Source organism: Fusarium solani (assembly GCF_023522795.1).
Source record: "Fusarium solani strain SB1 chromosome Unknown bctg00000005, whole genome shotgun sequence".
Classification (NCBI taxonomy): domain Eukaryota; kingdom Fungi; phylum Ascomycota; class Sordariomycetes; order Hypocreales; family Nectriaceae; genus Fusarium; species Fusarium solani.
The window spans coordinates 700,163-719,488 of NW_027072153.1; the positions used below are offsets into that span (position 1 = coordinate 700,163).

Sequence of the window (19,326 nt, forward strand, 5' to 3'; positions counted from 1 at the left end):
TCCGCCAAGACAACAAGTGTTGCCGCTCCCTGACAATAGTTGACAGATTAAGCCATGCCAACTTGCTTCACGATCGAGTTTGCTGGAGATATTGCCAGAAACGATTGCCCTTCTTGAGTTGGCTTATTGCCCCTCGACAAGGAGTTGTATCAAGGGCAGACCATCGTTGGCGAACCTTCGTGTTGTTGACACGCCATTATCTCGAAATAGTTCAGGCACGGACAGTGGCAGAATTAGGATATCGCCCAGCACGTGTTGCTGGCTCATTTCAGCTCGCCAAGAAGCATCTTGCGGTCCGATGATGCGGAAAGCACTGGATTCTCCGTTAGCTCACAACTCGCAGATTCTGCCGGCGCAAGAGACTTACAGATGGGTTCCTTTCCTGGCGAGAATTCGGCGCAGTTTACAGTACCCTTGTGACCGGGAAGCTTGTAAGCGAGCTTGCCAGTCTCGCTCGACCACACCATGACTGTGCCGTCACCTGATGCTGCTGCGATTCTCTTGCCTTCAGAGTCCCAGCTAGCACCCATTAGGTTCTTCTCCAGACCCATTGTCGCACCATCAAAAGTCCGAATGTGTCTCTCCGTGGGAGCGAATGGCCGAATATCCCATGTCCGTACAGTCGAGTCCATGGCATAAGACACAAGCGACTGAGAGTCGGGTGAAACTCTCAGTGACATGATGGTATCCGAGTGTCCCAGCATCGAGTAGACCACCGCCTTCTTCCTCAAATCCCACACGCGAATGTCGTTATCAATACCGCCTGCGTATATTTCGTTGCCAGCTTCCGAGACAGCCACGGCAGTGATGGGGAATTCGGTCTGGATGTAGTCGACAGCATTCTTCGATCGAGGATCCCAGATTCCAATGGTCGAATCATCACTACCACTGACCAGTAGCTCCTCTCCTCGCCTGCTGATGCCCACTGTGTTGATGATCTCCTCGTGTCCGACGTATCGACGAATTCGCGTTCCAGATGTCAGATCCCAGCTCGCTAGGTGCATGTCGGCAGATGCGCTATACAGGATTTCCGAGTCGCGCGACCATTGTAGATCCAAAATTGCACCGCGGTGCCCGTTCAGTATTCCGTAGTTCTCGCAATCGCCATATGTTCGCCAGAGCACTAAAGAGTCAGCCCATGTTGCACGCGTCACGTCGCTGTGTTCTTACTCAGGGATCTGTCCATTGATCCAGACGCAATCAAGTTTCCAGTAGGATCAAACTTGGCTGTAAAGATCTCGCCCGAATGTCCTGACAGCTCCATAACAGGAGCTTGAAGGGCACTGGTTCTTGGGGCCTGTTCAAGTTAGTCTTTCACGTCTCCACGGTTTCAGGATGTATCAACTCACGCTCTGAACGAGGGCATTGCTAGACGCGTTAAGACGCGCGAGAGCGCCAGTTGAAGAGCTAACATTTTGTCGCTTCACCAGCGACTGAGACGAACCCGGATCATCGTCGGCGGGACGCTTCTCTGCGGACATGCTGGGCTCGGTGGGGTTTCGAGGGTCAACTGTGATGCAATGCGACGCTGATTATCCAAATGCGCTCGACGCGGGCAAACTTTTTGAGCTGTAAAGTGAGCTTGGAGCTGCCTCTTGCATGCAGCACGACGATGGTGGTGGGCATGGAAAGCAAATCGAGTAGCAACGGTTGATTGGTGGCCGGGCCGAGAGTTGTTCCTGACATCGGCGCTTCAACACTCCGTCCACCGACTTCCAGGGTGACGTTGGGAACTGGCCTTCACTCCTGTGCTGGTGGTCCAAGATTAACGATTCACGGTATTCCTTACGGCTTTGAGTCCGGCGTTATCCTGGCTGGCTTCTCTTACTTTCATATTGCCCATATCTCCTCCGCCTAACTACCGAGCTCGTCGCACGTCCAACACTCGGAGCGCCCCGCCAGATTCCATTCCCATCCGCAGCAATGTCAGCCAGCAAAGCGTCCCGCGTAGGCGAGGAGTATGTCGACCCTCAGCGCCAGCTTTATCGCAATAAAAACATATGTACTAACATTGTGGTAGAATCTGGAAGTACGCGAAAACCGACCGATCCTTGGCGCAAGTGTTTGTCTGACTTGGAATCACAGAACCCGAATCGACAAGGTCAATGCTGAGCTGGTCACATTAACATACGGAACCATCGTCGCACAACTCTGCAAAGACTACGAGAGCGACTATGTCGAGGTCAACAAGCAGCTCGACAAGATGGGCTACAATATTGGGCTGCGGCTCATTGAGGACTACCTTGCCAAGTCCAATACCATGAAGCGATGCGCCAACTTCCGCGAGACAGCCGAGATGATTGCTCGTGTACGTGCGCATCATAAGCATGGAAAAGAAGATAACTAACAGAATCTCAGGTCGGATTCAAGATCTTCCTCAACATTACCCCCCAAGTTACAAATTGGACGAGCGACAACGACCAGTTCTCGCTTGTGTTTGAAGAGAACCCATTGGCCGACTTTGTCGAGCTTCCCGACGACGGACGAGCACAAGATCAACTCTGGTACTCCAACATCCTGTGTGGCGTACTCCGTGGGGCTCTAGAGATGGTGCAGATGCAAGTGGAGGCTCACTTTATCAGTGATATTCTCAGGGGCAACGACAGCACTGAGATGAGGGTTTCGCTGATTCGATACATCGACGACGAGCTGCCGCCTGAGGATGACTGAGCCTGTCAAGGACAGCCAAGACAATGATTGGACGGAAACCGCGCAGAAGACGATCGGCAGGTCAAGCTCTTTATTCACATAGGAGCTATGGAGGTCATCTACGACAAGCCGCTACACAGCATCTATGACGATCTGGTGCCGATCAGGGCAATATTCTAAACAGCCCGAGATGGATGGGCAAGATGCGATTTTGAGTGTAGAGCTAGGGATCATGGCACGTGTAGATACCCATAGAAGAGGCCGGCTGTCAGCCACGTGCGAGGCTAAGGAGAGGCGCATACCTCACCCTCGAGCGCTTCACGCTGGCGCATATCAAGATCAAGTTATTTGAAGTCATAGAACAACTTGATGGAATTCACTGCAATGCCGGAACAGGAAGAGCAATGCCAAGTCAAGTAGACAATTCAGCCTGGTGCGAGCAACCTCAACCCCGCCGGATAAACAGTTGATGTCAGGTTGCTTCGGATTACACGGATAGATTGATAAGAACCCCCGCGAAAGGGACCACGATACAACACAAGTGGGTTAGAGCAGCCCAGCCGACGGGATGGATTGTCAGTGAGACAAGATTTGATAGTGGAGGTACATCTCAGAAAACGGACCCAGTGGAAACTCAGGCCAGAATGACACCCACTCAATGTCCCTGCCTCAGGCAACTGGGGCTACTTTTTAACTCCCTTTTCATCTGCAGTCTCAAGAATACGCACTCTGGTTTGAAATTTACGTACCTGCGCACTCAGGCATGGCGTCCCAGCCGTATGGGAGACACCCGCCTAGAAGAGCCTAGAAGGCCAGGCTCCGTCAGGGTCCTGTGGGGTGACGCGATTGCTGGAGCGTCAAGCCCCTGAAGAGCGGGCCTCTACCCGTACCAAGCTCCCAGGGCCAAGCGCGCTGAATCCCGTGCATCTCCCACTGAAGCTCACTGGACTCGATGAGCCTCACAGGGCAGTCACGGTCGGGTCGGCGTCTAAACCTCCTTCCATGCCAGCCGAACGCGAGTCTGGAGAGTCCTGGGGCTGATCCAGCCTCCCCCCGTTTGTCGGATGCCAGCCTCTTTTCTGCATGGGCGTGTATCAGCTTCAGCCTTGGGGTCTAAGCGATTGTCAATCCGCAAAACAATACTGAAAGAAGAGAAGAAAATAAAAGAGATTGATTGAAAGATACGCATCAATGGCTTCAGAAAATGCTTTTTTTGTCTTCAATTCGCCCAGAGATCTATCGGGAACCATCCCGATGTACCATCCCTTTAATTGCATCTCCTCCCTTAAACTCATGATCGACCCGACCCCTTAGCCGCAAGGACTCAGAGGCTTGTGGATCTGCCCCAGGCCCAAGGCTTCAGGCCCAGCCAAGTGGAAGTCCAGCCTTGTCATTTCGCCTTTTGCCTTTTTGGCGCAAGTATTTGTGTACTTGTAAATTGCTTGCGTCTAGCCGTTTAATGGAACGAGACGCATCACCACCGTTCCGGGTCAAGCTAACAATTAAAATGTAAAAAGTCGTTCAAGAGATACCGTAGACAGGACGACGACGAGAATTATCCAATTGGGAGGCACAATAGGGAGGGAATGGAAGGGAACAGCGAGCAAAAAAGTTTCTCGTCCTCCCACCGCCCCAACCAGCGACCACGTTTTTTCGCCCACAAGTGTCTTGCTCCCTCTCACACCCTCTCCCGTTGATTACTCTCTTTCTTCCTCCTCCATCACCTCACTTTGCTCGGCTTAGTGCCGCCTCGGCTTTTGCGACTTATCTGCGAGCGCGAACCTCACCAAGTTCCCCTCGGCCTCAGATCAGATCAGACAGACCAGACGAGACAACCTAGGACGGCTTTGACTGGGTCTCTCGTCTCGTTCAGCCGCCCTCCACTCAGTGCCCGTCGGCAGCGTTTGAGCCTCTCCGTTTGCTCCAGTCAGTGCCGGTACGGTACCTTCGCGCTCAGGTACCTTACATACGGTAGCGAGGTACCTGTCCGACCTTGGGGGCGGTTCCGCTGGCTTCTCCGAGTTGCGCTACGGACCCAGAAGTACCTGCGATTCGCGTGCGTCTCCCGCCGGACCACAAGTACCCTCCCACCCCTGGCAATCGCCCGACCCCAGTCACGTTCTTTTTTTCTGGCAGAACCCAGCACTGCGCTGCACTGAGCAACTGAGGCAGGCCATCACCTCAGGCAAGGGACAAGCCCGGCGCCCACTTTCCACTCCCAGTTACCTCGACACTCCGCCAAATCCAACCTACACCACCACCCGACACCATACCTACTCATTCTCATACTCCCCCCAACTCATCACCGCGACATCGACTCTCGGTCGACCATCGCATCGCCGTTGCGGCTTCGCTCTTTTTCATTTCTTCTCTCAGCTCGCCGTTCATCATCGCCGATTGCCGACACGAGACACGATCCTCCCAATTCCCGCTTCCTGCCACTCGCCTCTCATCTCCCAGTCTCGCGATCCTCGCGACCCTCGCCCCCCGCCCGACCGCGCGCCTCACACCTTGGACCGCGTCCACGGGTCCTCAGTTTGGGACTCCTCCGCGCCTCGTGGGATCGCTGCCCGTCACGTCCACGTCGGGAGGCTGCCCAGCGCCGCTCCGCCTGGTGGCACATCCCCGTGGCTACACGAGCCCCCGTCTGCTGCTGCCGCCATCGTCGCCGCCGCAGCAGAGCCTTTAGGCCTCTCACTGCTTCTTCTCCTGTTGTCTCCTAACCCGCCATGGCCATGAATCCAAACATCAACATGGCCAACATGAACCCCATGGGCGGCCCTGTTGGCGGTGCCCCCATGCCCATGATGAATAACGGCGCCATGAACCCCCAGGCTGCTGCTGCGGCTGCCGCCGCCGCCGCGTCTCGCCAGCAGCAAGCAAACGATAACCAGCGCAGCATTCTCAACACATACATCTACGAGTACTTTATCCGCATGGGCATGTTCGACTGTGCCCGTTCGCTTCTGTCGAGCGACCAGCAGGTCAACGTGCTCAAGGACGGCGCGAACCGCCGTCGCGACGAGAACGGCAATCTCATCAACGGCGTCGGCGACGACCCCATGGACACCGACTCCAAGGACGACATCGACGCCAAGCTCCCCGACGATCTCCCTCCGCCGAAGCTGCCCATGCCCGCCTCCGACACCTCCTTCCTCTACGAGTGGTTCTCTGTCTTTTGGGACATATACTACGCGCAGCGCGCCAAGAGCAACAACAACACTATTAACCAATATGTTGCGCACACCCAGGTATGCTTGCTTTCTTGAGTTGTCTTCGTCAGTTGCTGCCATACCGAGCATGTCGTCGTTGGTTGTCTTGCCTCCTATCGAGAATTGAGTCGACCGCGCTGGCTGCTCGTGTCCCCCTAACATTTGGTAACCACTTTCGCTGGTGGCCAATGCTGACCCTCGGTGGCAATGTAGCAACAGTCCCGGCTAAAGCAGAATCATCAGCAGGAACTTCTGCGCCAGATGCGACCAGACATGGCCCAACAACAATACCAAATGATGCGAAACATGCAGAATGGCAACATGGCTGCCATGAACATGAAGCAGCCTCTTGTCCGCACCGCCATGGCTAACGCCAACAAGTAAGCATTCCCGTCAGTGTTGCTTGAGAACTAAGCTGACTGTTTCACTTAGCCCTCAGATGCAGATGGTCCAGCAGGCCAAGCAGAACCAGATGCAACGAGACCCTTCCGGCATGGACGGCCGAGACAGACCCTCGTCTCCGGCTTCTGGGGAGAACGCTCCGTCGCCGTCTAAGAGACAACGTCTCGAAGGCGGCCCTTTCAACCCTAACCAGCCCGGCGCCATGATGCCTAATGGCCGTCCTGGTCAGGGCATGCCTGGACAGCAGATGCCCGGCGGTCCTAACGTCGCCGCCGCTCAGCAGATGCTTACCGCCAATGGCATCAACCCCAACACGCTACACCCGCAGCAGCTGCAGACATTTGTAAACGCTCCTCCCGCCGCCCAGCAAAAATCGATCGCCACTTACTCTCAGAACCTCCAGCAGCATCACGGAACCCAGATGGGGGGCAACAAGATGCCTAATGCCCCTCAAGGACAGGGATCACCGATGATGGCTCAGGGCCCCGACGGAACTGCTCTCAACGCATTTTACAACCCGGGTGAGATGGGTGGCCCAGGTGGCATGCGGCCGGGACCTAACGGTCCTCAGACTGCCGGGGGCAGTAACCATGCCCTCCAGGACTATCAGATGCAGTTGATGCTCCTTGAGCAGCAGAATAAGAAGCGACTCATGATGGCTAGGCAGGAGCAGGATACTATCGGCAACGGTATGCCCAGAGAAGGCGGCCCCGGCCAACCAGGTGGCCCTCCAGGACCTAACGGACAATTCCCAGACACATCCCCTCAGGCCATGCGAGCCGGCGCCTCACCTAACCCTGCTGAGCAGATGAAGCGCGGCACACCCCAGATGAACAACTCTGGCATTCCTTCACCTGTCCCCGAGGGCGGCCAGTCTCGCGGCTCTCCCAACCCGGCGATGAACTTTATGAACAACCACGTGGAACCTGGTATGGCACCTCACTTCTTTAAGGGAATGGAGGGCAACATGGCTGGCCAACCACCTATGAACGGTAACATGCGACCTCCCAGCTCGCATCCTGGCCAGCCTTTCAACGGACAGATGACGCCGCAGATGATGGCACAGGCACGTCAACAACAGGCCCAGCAGGGTCAGCCAGGACAAGGACCTCAAGGTCAGCAATGGCAGCAGGGACCCAATGGCCAGATGGTGCCTCAGCAGATGCAACAAGCCAGCCCTCAAATTCAAGGAACGCCCCAACAGCGATCAATGCCTCCTCCTCAGGCACCACCGGCGAACAACGCCAACAACCGGACGACTGCTTCGCCTCAACAACCAGCGGCTGCTCCGCCTACCCCTAGTCAGACTAACAAGGCAGCACCCAAGAAGAAGGAATCCAAGGCGGCCAAGGACAAGGTAATTCACTCTAATTCCATGCTTGTCATTCATACTGACAAATCTTGTAGCGTGCTGCTGCTCAGAAGAAGTCGAATCCCAACCTCAACAACGCGGGTGCTACTCCCTCTGGCGACAACAATGACCAACAAGAGACGCCCACCCCCGCAACTCCCATCAACGCCAACGCCAACCTCAAGAACGGACAGGCTGGACAGAACAACCAGCCTGCCACAGCACCTGCCCCTGCTGCTCCCGCGGCTGCAACCAGTGCTCCTCCAGCTCCGCCAGTGGCTCCCCAGGGCCACGACCCTAACCAAAACATGGCCATGGATAACACCTTTGGCGGCATGGTATGTGCAGTTCTGCGAATGGTATTAGATGAGATTGCTAACCATGAATGCAGTTTGATATGGGTCCTAGCATGGAGCTGGCAAATCCTATTGACGGCAGTAATGTGCTCAACGACTTTGACTTTGACTCGTTCCTCCACGATAATGACGGAGACAACGGGGCCTTTGCCTTCCCGGAGGCGTTCTCGATGGACAACGAGATTGGAGCGGATTAATGGCACTTGCGAAAGAGTTGGGTCGGCATTACGCATCTTGGGTCACACTTAATCAGGCATCATTCGTCACGGCGTTTTATGTGGAAACTATATCATGGTCATGCGGCGATAGGTCTTGGAGGATTTCCCTCCTCCGTGGTGGCTTCAGGGGAAAAGAGCCTCTATTTGTTTTTGTTTTGTGCTTTGTTGTCTGTTGTTTACGTTGGCTGCGGTGGTAGTGGATGGATGTATGTGGTGGTGGCGGATGTGTTGTGTTGTTGCCGTCAGTCGTTGCTCAAGCTGGTTCCCTACTAAAGCTCGTTTCGACACCCCCTTTTGCGTTGGCTTTTTCCTTTGGGACTCATTCACACGCTCCTCGCACATCTCCTTTTCTTTCTACTTCTGTGGACCTTTTTCTTGTCTCTTGTCGCTGGTTTGATTTGTTTTTTTGGGTTCCCTTGGGGTGGTGATCTTTGTGAGGAGGAGCAAGAAAGAAAGAGATGAAGTCAGTTCAGTTGGTTGGGATCCATGGCTGAGAGCCATTCTGTGTAAAGTGTTGTTGGTTTATTACTCGGTGTATCGATGTTGGCGAAAAATCACATACCACGTTTGCATTTTATTAGTTGCTTTTCTCTCTATCGTTGAAGCAGGAATAAAAACTTCTAGTTTCACTACTTGTCCGTGACGCAAGTGAAGTATGCATGACGCATTAAAGGTCTGGGTCACTGATTCATGCTGTAATGACACCATCTCAATGAGTCAACGATTATGCCCCTGCTTAATTGCAGTCATGAATATCGTAGTGTTTTCTTTTCCATCTACCTAGATATCTACACCAATTCCGTTGCGCCAGCGTTTTCATGTGGGGGGTATCTATAAGATTCTAAGACAAAGAAAAGAAACATGACAAAAGCTAGTTATAAACAGAGGCGCTCAAAACACGGTAATCGTGGGCTCTTTTGCAGCCGTCAAGTTTTAAACGGCAACGATGTACCGTGTACTCGTGTTCCCACGAGTGTGAAGAAGAATCAAGGAGGCGCAGCCGGAGCTGGCAAGAGAAGCAGAGACAATATCGACCGACATGCTCGTCTATGTGGTTTCGTAGACGGCAACGTAGGCGACTTCGAGCATGTTTTCGTAGCCATCCTGAGTAGCACCGTTGGGGTCACCCTATTTCTTTGTTAGTGTAGGTCCTTCGGATATCTCTTGGTGTCAACTTACAGGCCAGTTACCGCCAACAGCAACGTTGAGAAGGATGTACATGGGAGAGTGAGCAAGCGTAGCCCAAGTTCCCTCGTCACCAAGCTGAGCACCAGTCAGGGAGTGGAAGGGGGCTCCGTCAAGCAGCCAGTGGATGGTCTCCTGCTGCCAGTTGCCGGGCCTCCTGTCCACGACGATGGACCAGGTGTGGAAGCTATTGTCGGGAATGGGAACAGCCTTTCCGAGACCCTCGGGCTCGTTGCAGGGCCCGCCGCCCTCGTGGCCGCAGTGGACGGTGCCGTAGCCGGTGAGGTCACCGTTGACTCGCTCAAAGATGTCGAGCTCACCGCAGAGGGGCCACTGAGTACCCCGACGCATAGAATCGCCAAGCATCCAGAACGCAGGCCAGATACCCTGCTTGTTGGCAGCTTCACCAGTGCGCAGAGCAGCCTCGACACGCATGGCCTTGCCCTCCTGAGCATGCCAGGCCTTCTTAGACTCGAGGCGTCCAGACGTCCACTCGCCGTTGGACTCCTTCCAGGGCACCAACTGCAGCGTGTGGCCACCCGAGAGTTGAATGTTACGGTTGGATTCGGTGTACTCCTGGAGCTCGTTGTTGGTGTTGATGTTGAGAGCCACGTTCCAGTTGGACTGGCTCGGGGCGCAGCCCTGGCAGCCGTTGAAGTCGTCCTGCCAGACCACCTTGAAACCCGGACGGTTGGGACATTGGATGGCCGAGGCGAGGGGGAGGACGCCGGCGAGGAAGGGGAGGAAGTTTCGCATGTTGATGGTCGATCTTCGGGTTTAGATGCCGTGTAAGTCGGGAATGGCTTAAAGGTGAAACTAGCCCGTGCGGAAGATGTTTGACAAGTACAGATCGACTGTGTGAGAATGTCTTAAAAAATAGACCAAAAGAAGCTAAATAGCTTGAAGAAAGAAGCAAAAGAGTCACAGCCCGTGAAAAGTTGATATCAAAGTGTTGAATGAGGGTAAAACGCCTCCTGGGCTAAAAGGAAGGTAACCGAAGAAGGCGGTTGGTTATTTGTTGCAAAAGAAGGGAAGGGAAGGGGCCGAGATATGAATATCTAGACCAGGCTTCTCAAAAGTAGGGAACGTATGAAAGGAAACAAAACACGAAAAAATGGGCTGGACTCGATGGTGGTGAAGCGAAGAGGGTGGCTGGCGGGGGAGCACTGGTATGTGGATGTTTTTATATCTACGCTACAAAGATGGGAAACCTTGATCTCCATACAAAGTCTTGACCCCCCGAAGAGGAGTGGAGAAGGAGATGGGCAAACGAGATGCAGGACCAGTCCAAGGTGTTTTGGCCTTGGCTATAGAGGCCCCCGGCGCATAACACATCGCCTCCGGGGCTAGACATGGGGATGAAGAAGGGACGATAACAAGGTCCCCCGGGAAGAGGCATGAATGGATAAAGGAAACTGCTACCCAAACAAGCAGAAGTGGGAACGTTCGAGGTCCAGAATGAAAAAGCCAAGCGCGGTAAACTCGTGCTTAGCGGGTGATGATCAGGGACCAGACCGAGGGACTGTGATATGATACGTACGATATGGAGTAGTACGTAGTATAACAACGGGGGATAGGCCTTTAATTCGTCAAGGGTCTTCCGGATTGGGCTTCTAAGAAACATCCCAGCGGGAACGGAGGCTCGGGGGGTGTGGACCGGAGGAGACACAACTCTTGGGGATAAACCCGGGCGTTGTGTGGCGACGCATGATTGGAGAACTGCGCTTTCTTGGGAAATTTCAATCAGGGGCTGCATTCATGGAGGATTCGCCATGAGTGCACAGCAGTTGAAACGCCGCCAAGTGGGCAAACCAACGACTCTCCAGCCGAGATTCATGCTCTTTTTTAACTCTCTCTCTTGGCTGAAGCATACTGAGATCTTGGCCTGATCTTGGCCAGAGAGACAAATGCGTACAAGAGGCGTTCGCAGGGCGCTTGCCGCCGCCACCCCGTCGCCGCTGGAATGGGCCGCGCAATTGTCTGGACCGACCTACAGGGACATGTCACTCCTCCACGATACCCATGGATATGAAACGGACAAGAGCTTGTAAGTGCGCGGCTTAAAAAAGGGGGCGCCAGGGGTTTGTGTGTGTTGCGTTGGCTGATGTGCAGGGCGGCTTGCAAGGCCAAGGTCAATGGCATTGTCAAGCCAAGACCATCAAAACGTTTGATCGTGTCTATTAACGGTGAGTAGATACGAGTAGTAGCTTAATCTAGACTTTCCTCCCTTTGGCATCTGTTTCTTCAAGTATTTTTGGTGTCTTTTATTTTTGGATCTTGCTTGTTCCTGTGTCTTTATTCGTATCAATCGATTCTATACCCCTTTCAGCAAAGCGCCATCTCACTGCCATGCACGCTCTTTGGCTCAAGGTCGTCTACCCTACAGAAAATCGTGGATTTGACTTTTGTAGTGGTAGATCCTCCATGATTTATCCCGGTAAACCTTCAACATCGCCAAGAGAAATAAACAATCCTGTAGACGATCGACAGGTGTCAAAGTGGACCACGTTCAACTCTTCTCTTTTTGCTTGATCTATTGTGTGTATGGTTGCTTCTTCAACAACTCACCTCCCCAAGTGTTTCATCGCTAGTGTAAATGAGACTTGAAGCGGTGTAGCCAACCAGAAGCTCAACTTGCCCTGAGAAAAAACCTCTTGTTTGACCATTGATGCTGGGTGAGTTGGCAGATTTGAACCCCCCACCAAGAAATCCTGAAACAATGCATCACTCCGCCTGTTCTCTCGCCACCTTGACTTGCAGCATGAAGCATGCTCTTTATCGCTTGCACGTGTCCTGGTGAAATGGTTCGAGACTCTTGGGTTTGTCTCTTTCAGGTTGGTCAAGTGTGATACCTGTTCCTCGGCACTGCAGCCAAGCCTTCACCGTATCCAACAGCTCACAGGTCGCCCTGCCATGTCGCTGCCACCTGAAATTGCCTTTGTACGCCGTAGGTTGAGTGTACCCGGGCCTCAGTCGTCAGACATTCGGATCGGGTCAAGCTCACCGAGTCTCTCGTTGAGCTGTACAATCGTCTTTTCAAAGACGCGAGCTGCATCCATCTGCAACCTCATCTCGTCGTCATCCTCGACACCGCCCCATCCGTTGACTCCATTGTCTGTGTCGGCATCCATGTCCATGTCGGTATCGCTGTCTGACTCTTCCTCATCTTCCTCGTCCTCGGCGGGGTCGGTCATCATCTCAACCATCAAGACACGACATTGGTCGACAAGGCTTCGGCAGCGAATCATCTCTGTGGTGGTCATGCCTCCACGCAACCCATTCTCAAAACCGGGGAGTGACTCGTTCGTCTCAATGTCCTTCCCAACCAAAAGACTCGAGAAGCAGTGATCTAGCTTGCGAAGAAGCGCGAACGAGGCCTTGGGTGCGGGAGGAAACCCTCGTACATATCTCGTGAAGTCGCTTGTGAGACGTAGCAAGAAGGGTATTTGAAGAGTTGCTGCCCAATGAAGGTTAGCATGTTTCAAGAAGAATGACTGGTGAACTAACGGGTGCCCGATCGCCACAACACATTGATAACGCTGTCCAGATTTTGGCAGACCTCGCTGAATTTCTTATAGCCAATGACCGAGTCGCCAGGTGCAGGAGTGCTAAACTTCTTGACGTATCGTCTTGAGGCCAGCGTGAGCTGCTCTTCCGCGAATCTCCGAACTGTGTACTCCTTGCGGCCGTTAGGCACTAGAGCTTTGGTCCTTGGCGAAGGAAGACCGGGGATATTTGTCGCAAATGATGATGCTGAAGAGGGAGCAGGTGAAGGAAGGCCACCGACTTGCGGCGGTAGGAAGCCACCTGGGCCGGGAGAGTTCATGTCGCTAGACATGATGGCGAGTGATGATGGCCAAGTAAGTGTGTTTAAAGAGTGGAACGAGAAGCCACAAGCTCGGCGTTGAGATGGATATTATTGGAGATGCGACTGATGTAAATGGAGAGAATTGGAGGGGAGCGGGAGGAAGGCGTTCCTTTAATGGTCCATCTTTCTTTGTCCTTGTGATTTGGTTCAGAGTTTAAAGTTGAGTTTTATAAGGCAATGCAAGTCAGCTTTCCAGTAAAGCTCGATTGATTGGGAATATGTAGGCCACGATACAAGAATATCGTCTTTCTAAAGAGTCGCGGTTCACAATCGCACCCCGCGAAGAGGATGACGGAGGCCTTGATGATGCTCAGTCATGGTGGGGTAAGCATGAGTGAAGCGGTACGTACCTTGTAGCAGTCCATCCAATGAGGTGGACGATTAGACGCTAATCATGTGACTTTAGCCGCTATCACTCATAGCCGCGTTATCGGCCCTCCCCATTGGAAAAGCTTCAACCCAGGTGTATCCGAAAATTTCCCCCATCGACGAACATCGAAGAATCTCCATCACCACCGCGCGAATCCTCTCCGACACCGCAGTCGCGATAGCCTTTGTCACCCCGGCACGTACAGACACACATAATCAAAATGCCTCCCAAGCGAATCTACGTCGAGAAGGCCTCCCGCCGGGCCCCCAAGGGTGTCCTCGCCTCCACTTATGACGCTCTTACCTCTTCCGAGAACGCCGCTTTTGTCCGTAGCATTGCCATCTTTGGTGTGAGTTTTGGTTTCCCTCGCTGGAATATGCGAAGCGACGAGAAGTAAGAGACTGACGAAATGGTTCAGGCTGCTGTGACATTCCTCTCCAGCTCCTGGGGCGAGATCCTCCTGCCTCCGTAAGTCGGCCCAGCCCAACAGCCATATCAACGAGCCATATCTGACCCAAGCGCAGTCAGTAAATAACTCGCACCAATTGCGCGATCGATGAATTAAAAGAGGCGGATGATCATGACATGGGGCTCGCGAGGAGACGTGCTCCCCGCCATGAGACAAATAATCAACAACATTGTACATTAGATGCAAACGGGGTGTACGCTTAGACAGATGGGATTTCACGACGACCCTGTGCCTATCGCAAAAAAGGGCATTCATGATATGAAGGGCAAGAGAAATCAACATGGCCATTGTGGCTGACTTTTTGGTTATGACACAAAACAAACAATTCTTCTCTTGCTTTTTGCTTTGTGTTGGAAGTCTTTTCGCGGCAAGCTTCGCATCTTGCATCTTCACTGTGGTAACCTAACGGCGATGTCGGCCGTTGGGAGAGTTCGTGCCTGCCAAAACAACACTTTCTATGGGAGGCAGGAGCGACTCTATTCCTCTGTCGCAATTACACTGCACCCTCACGCTGGCCATGGAAAACCGATTCCTTCAGCTTCATGTTCAATCCTCATCCTTGCAATAGATTTGACGGCATCACACTCGATACTTTCCAGTATCACCTGGCGACCATCTTCAGCAGCGTTACCGATCGACAACAGCTTCAAAGCTGCACTTGAAGGCTCAACATGGCTACGCCGACATCTCCTTCGATGCCTCCCTCGCGCAACATCATCCCTGATGGCTCTGACAATCGCAGCCGGATGGCTGGCAACACTTTCGCTCAACTCGTGTCTAAGTTCGAAATCCTTGATGCTATGTCCTCGGCGAGTACTCGAAGGGACTCGCATGTTCCTCCCAGAGCCACACCAGCACCATCTGCTGTCGCTTCTTCAGTCATCATCGGACGTAGTCCCTTCAAGCCATCAGCTCTCAAGACCCGAGATCGAAGCTCTACAGACTCTAGTCTCATATCGCCGGGCTGCTTCATCCCTCCACGACGAACCTCTCCTCGTCCTCGTCGTGCCCAAACGTTTGAAACCAAGGCGCCTGTTACTCCAGCCACAGTTGAGAGTACGAAGCCAAGACAGAAATCTGTGGCGGAGAGAAGGCAGATGTTCGAGGCGCAAGGCGACGCCCCTGGTAAGCTATTGATGTTGACCCAACTCATGGGGAATGACACTGATTACGGCATAGCTCCCTCAACACCTGTCCGAACATATACCAGTGCTCGATCAACTTCTAAACTGGCCCATTCCAAGAGCTGGAAATCCATAAAAACAAGTCTATCTATTCCAGAATCCCACCTCGAGAGCACCACACCTCCCCCGCCTTCCAATGCGGCTGACAAGATACAACGTCATCCACCGAGCCACGATCAAGATTCGGCCTCGGCTCTACTTCCAGCTTCTTCAGCGGATGAATATTCGTCCCATCATTTTCTTGCCCCTGAAGAGCCATTTGGCACATGGACAACACCGATTATCCATCCAGACGAACGATGGATGGCCCTCAAGCGTGAGAGCTTTGCGGTAACCGCATTTGATACAAGTCCCAGCTACGTCAAGTCTCAGTACATCGAACCAGAGCTAGACTTCGCTCACACCCCATTGAAGACCAATGGCAATCTTAATCCTGGCCATAATCGTGGCGGACCCGAGAATGGACGCTCCAAGGACGAGACCAGGCAGCATGGCTGGGTACAGAATGCTCAAAAGATGGCACACTCCTTATCCAGTTCAGCGTTGGTCGGACAAACCAAGTCAGGATCATCTCAATCTCGAGAGCGTCCTCGAATTTCTGCAGACGCCATCAATGCGTTCAGATCCTTTCAGTTTACAAGAACCGGTGCCTTCAGACGATCCAACTTGCCACGCTCCAGAATATCTAGCCTTCGAAAGAAGTTTGACCTGCCCAAGAGTGATACCGTTTCTTCTCTTCCAGCTCTTGCAACAAAGCGACAAGAAACTGACTCGGGCAAAACTGAGGACTCCCACTGGCCGTCAAAGCTCTCCCTCCCTAAGTCTGCTACTAATCCAAACCTTGGCACAACGGCTTCGCTAGCATCACGATCAAAGAGCTTCGCTCCTCGTTGGAGAGAAAAATCTGTTCGTCGACCGCAAACCCCTCCCCAAAGGCGCAAAACGGAGCACAATGTTTCGCCATTGAAGCAGAAGATCGACCTGTTTGAATCCCTCGACCGCGAAAAGCCTGCCGCTAACCCAGCAAAACTGAACCCTACAAAGAAGCGTTCCGTGTTTGGCAGCCCCCGAACAAACACATCTGGCTCAGGCCCGTTCAAGGGGCTTCGGAAAACTCTGCGTCGGATCTCTACTTCTTGTCGCAAAAGCACATCTGAATGGAGCACCACAAGCTCAAGGCCTGGAAGTGGCTCCCAGCACAGCATACAAGACATCCCTGGGGATTCTGTCAAGCATCGCGCCATTGCAGACTCCGAGCTAGATTCTCTTTCACCTGGCACTATTGAGTCCATTCCTGAGCGACCAGTCTTGGGTCAAACTCGTCTGGAGAACGAGATCTCCCCTCTTGATCTGGGTAGAAGATTCTCAGTGCAGCGCACCTCCGTACCTCTTACGGCGTACAACATTGATGGCGAACCTGGCCTAAGCCCGACGGTAGCAGCGCCAGCCCCTTTGTTCTCAGAATCCCAAAGCAGCAGGTTCTTTCGAACCAAGATCCCCCTTATTCGATCTTCGGACCGATTTTCCCTCCCGGATTTTGGAAACCACTCTGAAGAAGCTGATGTTTTCGGGCCCACCCACTACCAACACCTTGGAGATAACGGTTTGCTGATCTCAAAGGTGCATTGCCGATTGGAGCAGCCCAAGCCGGTACGTGCCAATGAACTCAGAAGACTGGTCGGGATATGCAAGCAAAAGGTTCGGAAGCTGTCGGCCGGAGGTGGCGAGTAGCTACAAAGACAAGGCAAGTTGATTGGGTATGAATGGCATTATGTAGGCGTGATTGTGATTCTGTGGTTGTTCTGCACCGCTTATGTAGTAGATAATGAACTCTTACAATTCATGTCCCTGTACCAGTGACTTTCATCCAGATTGATATCCAGATTGAGGCTATGGCTGAAATTCACGATCATTGGCATTTGCACTATAAATCCATCATGGATTGTATTGGCGCCTGCGCACTTCGCTATGTATCTTTTCAACTAAAGCAACAAAGGTAAACTGCGATATCCCTCAAGTAAACATGAATGCATGTGTTTGCGAATGAGAACAAAGAACTAGAGATGCGACAAAGGTCAAGCATCGGGGAATCAATCTGAGACTGTCGCATGTCATTAACAATGAACAAAAAAAAACACGAAGAAGCTGTGAGGTCTTGGGACCTTCCGATACGCCACGCTACTTGTTGGTGTCCGTTGAGTGTAGACTACGCCCAACGCCAGAACGAAAAAGACAGTGTGTGTGAGGCAAAGCTCGTTGTAGACGAGTCTACTAGACCCGTTCCTCGTGCTGCGTGAGGTTCCGATCGACACGAACATGAGAGTCCGAGTCATATTTTCCGAGTTCCAGATCAACAGGGTTCATGCGGTCGCGAGATGACATGCCAGCCTCGCAGCGTGCAAAGACAGCCGGAGCACGCTCGACGGTGGTTGCGGTGCGGTGGGTGCTGAAGCTGGACGCCTTGAGGGGGACCATGGAGCTTCCGGCGCCGCGTCCACTAAAGCTGGCATTGTAGCGGACGCTCGAGTCGCCGGCGGACGAGTAGGAAAAGTTGGAGCCATTTTGGGCCATGCGCTGGGCTGTGAGGGTGCCCATGGGGAGGATGATGGCCACCGAGGTGAGGGTCAGGGAGGCGGACTCGAAGTTGATCCAGTGACCCCATTCCAGGCCTGCAAAGATGACTGGAAGTTTGTTAGTCGCAAGATTATACTGATTTAGGAAGTAAACCTACCGGGAACAATCATAAGGATTCCGTTGGTCATGACGAGCACCTCCATCGGGGTCAAGGCCTTGTAAGAAGGGAGAACACCACGGTTCGAGATGAGATGCCAGATGAGCTTGATGTTGAAGATGGCGCAGAACCAGCTGATGGACACGACATTCATCACCACCATCCAGTGGATAAGCCATAAGTTGGTTGACGCCGGAGCGAGGTTCAGGTTGGCCTTGTTCTGGTGGACGGTAAAGGCGATGCGGGAAGCAATGGTGAGGAGCGTGATGATGCCCGAGGAGACGGCAATGACATACTTCCAGACGTCGGGCCAGAGGGAGACCATGGTCCAGGCCTGGTTCATGAGGGCGAGCTCGATGATGATGACGAGGAGGAGCGACATGACATTGGCGGCGACGCTGCGGGCAAACTCACTCTGGGGAATGTGAGAGTAGTCCCTAGCCCAGAAGTGGTAGAAGTCGGTAAAGACGGAGGGCCAGTAGAGGCCCAGAAGGAGCATGCGGATGGCGCAGACGATGAGGCCCAAGACGTGAAGGATGTTGGAGGCCCTGCGGAACTTGGCCGCGGGTGTCATGATGAGAAGAGTGATGAGCATGATGACACAGGCACCGAACTGAGTGCCATAGTTGATGCAGATGCTGGTGATCTCGCGGCGGAATGCATCGAGCACGGGCATGGGGATCTGCACCTCGGTCTTGCCGTCAGCAAGGAAGAAGGTGACGTTCTGCGTGTATGGGTCAAAGCCGTCCATGGTGTCTGTGTTGTTTGCTAGTAAGAGTCGGTGATGTCGAAGCTTTGGTGGTTTAGTCCGAGTGGTCTTGATGATGGGCACAGACTCTAATGAAGAAGCTCGGAGGGTGCACGACAAAGAAGGATGGTGTTGTGAGATATAAGATCAAAGCTCAAGGGGTAGGGGTAGAGGTAGAGCTAGAGGGGGGCTGTGAGAAGGAAATATCTCAAATTGTCAGACAGATAGGTCCAGACAATACCGGCTGAGGCGATTCAAGAGCTTGAAGCGGTAGCATTCGGGCGTGGCAGCGGTCGTGGCATCTTGGTTGACGACGGATCACAGAAGCCAAGACGAGGAGGGGAGAGGTTCTTGTCCCGTTCAGGACAATCGCTAGCGAACATATTGTTAGCAGCAGAAATACAGGTATATCAGATTCAGTCATCACATCTCCCAAGCAATGGTGCATGCCAGGGTCGGCGGGGTGAGGTTGGTCTTAGTATTGTTCCTGAGTTTGGTGGCGTTGCTTCTTAGTATTGTTCCTGTTGCGAGGCTTGCCGCTAGCCCCTTTTGGTTCGATCGCAGGCTCAGAGATGGGGACGTG

General features: G+C 53.2%; 9 protein-coding genes across 9 annotated transcripts; 5 read left to right on the forward strand and 4 right to left on the reverse strand.

Annotated features, from left to right (window-relative positions):
• Window positions 1-263: 263 nt before the first annotated feature.
• On the reverse strand, window positions 264-1,481 carry MRS44_008624 (uncharacterized protein; the record flags this gene model as incomplete). The annotated part of the gene is made up of 4 exons (XM_046281193.1): window positions 264-313; window positions 368-1,123; window positions 1,171-1,297; window positions 1,350-1,481. 4 exons carry the CDS (start codon window positions 1,479-1,481, stop codon window positions 264-266), a joined length of 1,065 nt encoding a protein of 354 aa, XP_046132079.1.
• Window positions 1,482-1,923: 442 nt separating this feature from the next.
• Window positions 1,924-2,670, forward strand: MRS44_008625 (uncharacterized protein; the record flags this gene model as incomplete). Its single annotated transcript, XM_065621000.1, has 4 exons — window positions 1,924-1,958; window positions 2,021-2,029; window positions 2,086-2,308; window positions 2,359-2,670. The coding sequence occupies 4 exons, from the start codon at window positions 1,924-1,926 to the stop codon at window positions 2,668-2,670; spliced, it is 579 nt and encodes a 192-aa protein (XP_065477072.1).
• Window positions 2,671-4,235: 1,565 nt separating this feature from the next.
• Window positions 4,236-5,388, forward strand: MRS44_008626 (uncharacterized protein; the record flags this gene model as incomplete). Its single annotated transcript, XM_065621001.1, has 2 exons — window positions 4,236-4,260; window positions 4,625-5,388. 2 exons carry the CDS (start codon window positions 4,236-4,238, stop codon window positions 5,386-5,388), a joined length of 789 nt encoding a protein of 262 aa, XP_065477073.1.
• A 14-nt stretch (window positions 5,389-5,402) lies between these two features.
• MRS44_008627 (uncharacterized protein) lies at window positions 5,403-8,167 on the forward strand (the record flags this gene model as incomplete). Its single annotated transcript, XM_065621002.1, has 5 exons — window positions 5,403-5,900; window positions 6,108-6,241; window positions 6,294-7,620; window positions 7,671-7,952; window positions 8,006-8,167. 5 exons carry the CDS (start codon window positions 5,403-5,405, stop codon window positions 8,165-8,167), a joined length of 2,403 nt encoding a protein of 800 aa, XP_065477074.1.
• Window positions 8,168-9,235: 1,068 nt separating this feature from the next.
• Window positions 9,236-10,129, reverse strand: MRS44_008628 (uncharacterized protein; the record flags this gene model as incomplete). Its single annotated transcript, XM_046276296.2, has 2 exons — window positions 9,236-9,316; window positions 9,368-10,129. 2 exons carry the CDS (start codon window positions 10,127-10,129, stop codon window positions 9,236-9,238), a joined length of 843 nt encoding a protein of 280 aa, XP_046132083.1.
• A 2,213-nt stretch (window positions 10,130-12,342) lies between these two features.
• Window positions 12,343-13,211, reverse strand: MRS44_008629 (uncharacterized protein; the record flags this gene model as incomplete). The annotated part of the gene is made up of 2 exons (XM_046269621.2): window positions 12,343-12,830; window positions 12,881-13,211. 2 exons carry the CDS (start codon window positions 13,209-13,211, stop codon window positions 12,343-12,345), a joined length of 819 nt encoding a protein of 272 aa, XP_046132084.1.
• Window positions 13,212-13,831: 620 nt separating this feature from the next.
• MRS44_008630 (uncharacterized protein) lies at window positions 13,832-14,142 on the forward strand (the record flags this gene model as incomplete). Its single annotated transcript, XM_065621003.1, has 3 exons — window positions 13,832-14,004; window positions 14,053-14,079; window positions 14,136-14,142. The coding sequence occupies 3 exons, from the start codon at window positions 13,832-13,834 to the stop codon at window positions 14,140-14,142; spliced, it is 207 nt and encodes a 68-aa protein (XP_065477075.1).
• Window positions 14,143-14,751: 609 nt separating this feature from the next.
• On the forward strand, window positions 14,752-16,995 carry MRS44_008631 (uncharacterized protein; the record flags this gene model as incomplete). The annotated part of the gene is made up of 1 exon (XM_065621004.1): window positions 14,752-16,995. The coding sequence occupies one exon, from the start codon at window positions 14,752-14,754 to the stop codon at window positions 16,993-16,995; it is 2,244 nt and encodes a 747-aa protein (XP_065477076.1).
• Window positions 16,996-17,535: 540 nt separating this feature from the next.
• MRS44_008632 (uncharacterized protein) lies at window positions 17,536-18,746 on the reverse strand (the record flags this gene model as incomplete). The annotated part of the gene is made up of 2 exons (XM_046269622.2): window positions 17,536-17,945; window positions 17,996-18,746. 2 exons carry the CDS (start codon window positions 18,744-18,746, stop codon window positions 17,536-17,538), a joined length of 1,161 nt encoding a protein of 386 aa, XP_046132087.1.
• Between the last annotated feature and the right edge of the window lie 580 nt (window positions 18,747-19,326).